Genomic DNA, 6,891 nt, shown 5'->3' on the forward strand with positions numbered 1-6,891 from the left:
AATTATAAAATTTTTATTATCAGACTAATTAAAAATTACCCGATTTACGTCGTGTTTGATATCATTTTAATCGCAAAAATCTCTTTAATTCATTAAAATTACTTTCAAACCGATGAAATTAAAAATAAAAGTTTCAATTTTTATTTTATAAGATGTTTACATTTTCGTGAATTGCGAATGGAGAGGAAGCGAAGAAACCGATTGTAAGAGACTTCGGAACTCTTTGATGATAGGTCATCTCGCTCGCTCTCTACTCATGGTCTTACTTTCTCTGTCACACTTGACAATCGTGATAGACAGCTCGGAAAGATAAGCGGACCCAAGAATCGAGAGCGAGCGAAACAGTAACAAGAACGAGCGAGACAATAATAGGAGTGAGCGAGACAGTAATAGGAGTGAGCGAGACAGTAATAGGAGCGAACGAGACAGTAATAGATGCGAGCGAGAGGAAAATAATAGCGCGCAAGAAAAATCTGATTCTCGAGCTCGAGTCCTCGTTGCTCGTGCTATTTCTATCTCGTTCGCTCTTATTTCACTCGTCCTTCTCGCTTCCTCACGTAACTCTCGCATCGCTTTTATGCATATATACGTACATACATACGTACATACCACACATACCCCCACCCACATATATATATATATATATATATATATATATATATATATATATATATACACACATACATCTTTATTATTTAGAACTTTTATTCTTAAGAAATGTGTACGCGTTTTACATTAAAAATAATATCAAACTTTCTCTCTGTAAATATATAAATTATTTATTAATAGCCTAATAAAATATCTTATTTTCAAGTGTTGTAATCATATAATGAATAAATTTCTATATATATATATATATATGAGAGAGAGAGAGAGAGTCATACAAAATTCATTAAAATTTATTTAATATACGTAAGCGTCTTGCTATACAGCACTGGTGCTACCGTCATTTTGTGCACATAGCACGGAACAGAACCAGAAATTGTGCACCTTATATGTTACCCTCTGAGAACATTCGTGCACCTTGGCTTCGTAGTTTAGGTGCACGTTTTTAAGGTCCACAGAGGGCGTATCGCTTTCAGGGATCACCTAAAAGCGGGCCATGACACCTCTCATTCTTCTCTCTGGTGTCATACAGAATGGACCATCTGCTTTTATCGAAATCCAGGTTCATATCGTCGTACGGATAACATTCCGAGTTCAGATAGAGTTTCACATTGATCAATTTGCAGTCGTCGAATTGAGATACATTCTTAGACAAGGCATTCTTCCGGCCTGTTTGCAAGGCGAAGACAACGTAGCGTGGTTTCTCCAGCTGAGTCGCGGTCTTAATGGCCCACGAATGCTTGGTTGTAAGCTGCAATAGCGGATACTCGTACAGATCCCACGAGCGAAAACCCATGCTGAGATATCGTCCGCTTTCCAGAGCAGGCAGCATCGACAGTTTTTCGATCTCGCTCAACAGCACGTGAGGCATTCGCCATTGTATCTTGAATATGGTCATCACAGGCTCCAGCGTTGAACTTCCAACCAGACAATTATTATCGTTGCGCGATCGTATTAAGATCAATTCGTGACGAGCGTTAATCACCACTCGTTTATAATCCTCGCAAAATCCCAATAACATGTGGAGCGGTACGCAAAAATTGAAATGACCATGCGAATAGGTCGGCGGCTCCCAGCCGGCGTTTTTCATAATCACAATTCTATCGGATGATACTGTTACATAGTTTTTGAGCGTAGTAGTTATTCCTACGTTTCTATTGCGATCAATCTCAACGCCATCGAGTTCGTATCGAATCTCATCGAACATGAATGCGACGCAATTATGTCCCAGTACCACATCACTTTCTCCTTCAACTGTTGCTGTTTTTTTCCCCGTTAGTTGTCCCTCGATGTATAGGAAACTCTCGTACGGCAGCGTATACAGATCCTGTTGTTGTATGGGTATTCTTATCTCGTCACTGTGTCCGAACGTTGTATTGGCGAACGGGTTATATGTGTGAGTCTCGATCTTGACGATACGATTGTCAAAGATCGGTTCATCACCGATGTTGAGAATGTCGGTCATCGTTCAGCTGTTTCGCACCGCAAATCCCAAAGATTGTAAAAACGCAACGTTCGATGCGCTGAGTTTCTTTTTCTTGGATGATTTGATATTAGCAAACGTCGACGTTGTTGTTGTTGTTGTTGGTGGTGTTGCTGGTCTCGTAAAGATTGCGTTATCTCTCACGTCTTTCGATCCGTTCAATACGAGCATCTCATACGTCGCATACGTACATGCAATCTTACGGTGATCTCTTCTCCTCGAAAATCGAGCAATCGTCCGTTCTGGTCGACAACGCGTAACGTTAAATCCGTAATGCTCCGCGCGGTGATCGGCAGGTAAATGATCTGTGCAGGCGTTTCCGATATCTTATATCCCGGTGGTACCCTCGGTGAAAATTCATGTATCGTATGAACGAGTATGCCGTTGTTGTACGCACCCGAGGTCACGTTACACTCTATACGGATAATATTCACTTTGAGAATGTTAATCGGCATGTTTGATTCGTACCATTTTCGCGGCTCGAGAATACGATTCGAGAATCCTAGCAGCGATCCAATGTTGACGGGTTTGGTAAAGTTTATTCTGTAGGCACATTTGATCTCGCTCCTCATTGTATTGTAATTAGCGCGGAGCACTATCGGATATTCATCATCATCTTCATAGTCATCGCCGTCAATGTGTTTCTCATCGCGATGTTTCCGTGAAATTGCATGTTTCAAAAATTCATGTATATTTTGCAACTCATACGATCCCTCGGGAATCGTAATTTCTTCGTCGTCTTTGCCAAAGTAAAATTTATTATTCGAGGAATTCACATTCGGTATCGTGTGATAAGTCTCAAAATCCGTTAGACCGAGCTCGTATTCGCCGTCGCTCAAATCTACGGTGGGAAAGAAGTTTGCCGTGAGAACGCTACTCTTCCCAGTCAACGTGAATGTCATAGACATGTCGACGAAACTGTTTAACGAATACTGAGTTAAATAGCGCAATATCTGTCTTTAAATTCACATGCATCGATCGTTCGAAGAAACTGCAAGCACAATTGTCCGCAGATGCTCTGATCGTAAGTTTGAACAGGTGTGTAATTGTACTATCTTCGTTACGTTTCGTCCGAGATATCGCACCAATTCATTCGGCGGTCGAAGATTGCCGAAACTGTCGAAATATATAGCGCGATTCCCCCTCTTTGCATACGCTACCCAATGAGTACCTGGTCCTTCGACGCTATCCAAATTTACGATGCCGCTCTCGTTTCGATATATACCACCGATCGGTAAAGAGTCGCGCATGAAAACACCTCTAAAATATGGAATGCGCATACGTTTTGCCAGTTGTAGCAATTGTACGTTGATAGTTGCGCCCTGCGGCATTTTTAGCGTCTCTTTGACGTTTTTTTTTTCTCCTTGTTGAGGCTCCTCGTCCGTATTTGTAAGGAGCGAGATATAATCCGTGACCTTCCATGGCGCGATTGTGACGTAGCATCTCTTGCAACTGACGTTGCGCGGCTTTTCCGTCGTTCACCACTTTCGCTACACCAGCCGCTCCACCGATCAGGGATCCGAGCGCACCCAACATTGGTAGAATCGGCAATACACCGCCGCATTTCGCTACCGGAAGTATCCGTTTCTTCACCGTTTTTTTCTTCGTCTTCGTCTTCAGACCCATACCGAGCTTCGTCTTGGCTTTCATCGCTGCCCAGACAGTTGTGGCGGCGGCTCTCTCACCGAGAGTCGAATCTTTCGCAACGATGCGATTCCGCGCTTTCTCAGCGAGTATCCTATCCGCCGCGTGTCTCTCGGTGAGATCGTTGCTCCGAGAGTATGCTATATCGTGTTCGCGACACGCCGCGTCCAATGGGTTGACACCTCGGTCGCCTCTGACTAATCGCTTTTGCAACCGCGTGCCTGGTCCGCAAAACTGATAGCCGGGAATATGGAATTCGATCGGAAGTGCGTTTATCGCGTGATTTAATAGGCCTCTACCTATTTTCGTTGACATTCGCCGCAATTCTTTATCAACGGCGCCGGACCGTCGATGTGCGTTTCCTGACACGGCTGATTGTAGTGTTCGTAACAGCGACAATACGTCTGAACCTCCGGATCCGCTTTTATGTGTTCCGGAAGTTTGTCCCACACGTAGTGGACGTAATCACCGCACGTTCTCAATAGAACTGCTTTCGACACAAATTGTAGCTGTTCGACGCTCAAATCGCGAATATCGGAAGGATTTGTTAGCAGGATGAACATTTTTTCTCTACTGAGCGACTCGTGATTTCGCGCACCTATAAATAGGCAGGCGTTCGATCCAATCAGCAGTGTTGAAAAAATGAGATTCGTACGACAACCTTTGACGATATGTGTGACAAATTGCGACGACAGATTACGATCAATGGAGGACAACGCGGAGATGCGCAGGCATGGTACGATGCTACCGACTACTATACGCGCGATCGTTTGCGGCCCCTCGAATTGTGGTAAAACCAACGTTCTGATAAGTCTACTGGAAAGTCCGCATGGTGTACGTTTCGAGAACGTGTACGTGTACTCGAAGTCGCTGCAACAGCCGAAATATCGATATCTGGAGAATTTGTTGACGCCGATTGACGAAATTGGTTATTTTACGTTCTCCAATAACAGTGACGTCATTCCACCGAGCGAGGCACGTCCAAACTCGATTTTCGTCTTCGATGACGTGGCGTGCGACAAGCAAAATACGATAAGAGAGTACTTCTCAATGGGTCGTCACTCGAACGTCGACTGCTTCTATCTCTGTCAGACGTACGCGAGAATACCAAAACATCTTATACGCGACAACGCGAACCTGCTGATCTTGTTTAAACAGGACGGTACCAACTTGAAACACGTGTACAACGATCACGTGAATACCGACATGTCGTACGGGGATTTCAGTGAATTATGTCGTACTTGTTGGCAACAAAAGTATGGATTCCTAGTGATAGATAAGGACAGCTCATTTACGAACGGGCGATACAGAAAAGGATTTAACGTGTTCGCGATACCGCAAAACGATTAGTCGCTGCCGACACACTCTGTCGACATGGCTGAAAACGATAATATTTGCGAGCGTGAAAAGATTGCGAGGGAGATTGAGAAAACGAGCGAATCAATCCGCAAGAAACATCACGCTTTGAAGACCGGTAAGATCGACGACGATATCGCGGTCAAGACCCATTTTAGGCCTATTATCGAGCCACTACAAAAAATCGTCGACAACTCTAGCTTAATCGCAGTGAAAAACGAGCCGGAGAGTAACGCTGACGCTATAATTAAAACGTTACCCATCAAGCGGTACAAGGAGGAAGAGGAAGAGGAGGAGGAGGAGGAGGATACGACACCGAAAAAGAGACAACGATTGAAGGAGAATCGTTTATCGACACCGCATACATCGGATGAACCGCTGATAACCTCCACACCGTCCGCGACAACGAGAATCGTACAACCCACGATACCCGAATCACTCGCAATCGAAAATGTTTTCGAAACCACGGGCAACCCGCTCGAATCACCATCTGTTCGAAACATGTTACAAACGTTGGAAGGTCAAAAAATGTTACAAGAGCACTTCGGGCCACTGGCACAAAAGTACATGAGCGCTCACCTTAGTGGTGACAAAAAAACCCAGATCGATTACGTGTACGGTATCTATTTCGACAAGAATGAAATGTGGCTCGGTAACAAACGATTCGACATCGGCGCAGATGACTCTATAATCATAGACAAAGTGAGGTACATTGGTACACCTGGATTATACGAGTTGATTTTCAAGAGAATTCCCGATGATGACATATACACTGAGGACGATATGCAAAAATATAAGAGCATATTAATGGCGACGAGTGCGCATAAACGTCAATATGATGCGCAAGGTCAATTAAAGAGCAACAGGGGATACAAGTATAAACACATAATTGCACCGTTGATGTCGATCGAATCGAAAAAGAAAAAATGCGGTACGGGAGTATCCATGCCTCGCGCGATGACGCTAACCGACAATAAGATCGATTACGTGCACTGGGACGATCCCAACGAGCTAGTGGATCGTTTACGATTGCTCGACGCTTCGCGCCGAGCTGGCCACAACGCTCACGACAACGAGATCCTGTCGATTATAGAGGAACTTCGCGAAGTCGGCCTTATTATAAATTAAACGGTGTCTCAACGAAACTGATCAGTCGATCGACGTCACTCGCATCGAGAAAAAAATGCCCATCAACAAATTTGGATTATTCGAACAGAGAAATGAAGCAATTAGAACAAGCGATCATTGGGGTAAATCGGTGACAAGTTACTTGCGTCAAAACGCTCTGTGTCGCGTCGCTACGTACTATGACGCGAGGTCGCGCAAGATTCGCCGTGTAGCGCAACCTGAGGCTGATACCGATGCAGTCAACAAACTGTACGTGGAACAATGCGTTAAAACGTTGAAGAATCAGCAGAAAGAATCAGACGAGAAGCTGACTGCGTTCGAGAAGGATGTGCGAGCTTTGCAGACTGCGATAAACGAGCTTCGGCGTGCGATTAACACTAATTCAGAAACGGCTATCAACCTGTAATGAGCGGCTGTAGTGAACGGTTTAGGAATAGCTATTGTACAATTATTAAACATCTACATAGGTTTATCGAACGGGTTGGGAACGGCTATCGAACAGCTACGAACGGCTATCGAACGGCTATCGAACGGCTATCGAACGGCTATGAACGGCTATCAAACAGCTATGAACGGCTATCGAACGGGCCAGGAACGTCTAGCAACGAATGATAAAACGCACGGTGATACTCAAGGCACACATCGTTTGATCGACGAATCGAAACAACGATGGA

General features: G+C 44.4%; 1 protein-coding gene across 1 annotated transcript; it reads right to left on the reverse strand.

Annotated features, from left to right (window-relative positions):
- Positions 1 to 3,349: 3,349 nt before the first annotated feature.
- Positions 3,350 to 4,296, reverse strand: LOC145970654 (uncharacterized). The gene is made up of 2 exons (XM_083097526.1): positions 4,144 to 4,296; positions 3,350 to 3,967 (listed from the first exon to the last, which is right to left on the reverse strand). Exons 1-2 carry the CDS (start codon positions 4,294 to 4,296, stop codon positions 3,350 to 3,352), a joined length of 771 nt encoding a protein of 256 aa, XP_082953652.1.
- Between the last annotated feature and the right edge of the window lie 2,595 nt (positions 4,297 to 6,891).

The sequence above is a fragment of the Camponotus vicinus genome, unplaced genomic scaffold, assembly GCF_025532165.1.
Source record: "Camponotus vicinus isolate PSW18456_S1 unplaced genomic scaffold, iyCamVici1.0 SCAF_4, whole genome shotgun sequence".
Classification (NCBI taxonomy): domain Eukaryota; kingdom Metazoa; phylum Arthropoda; class Insecta; order Hymenoptera; family Formicidae; genus Camponotus; species Camponotus vicinus.

Excerpts from the sequence above, each read along its gene's own strand:
- LOC145970654 (XM_083097526.1), bottom strand. The coding sequence starts at position 4,296 with ATGTTCATCCTGCTAACAAATCCTTCCGATATTCGCGATTTGAGCGTC. Across the intron at positions 3,968-4,143 it reads ACATAAAAGCGGATCCGGAG|TTTTGCGGACCAGGCACGCG; the intron begins GTTCAGACGTAT and ends CCCGGCTATCAG.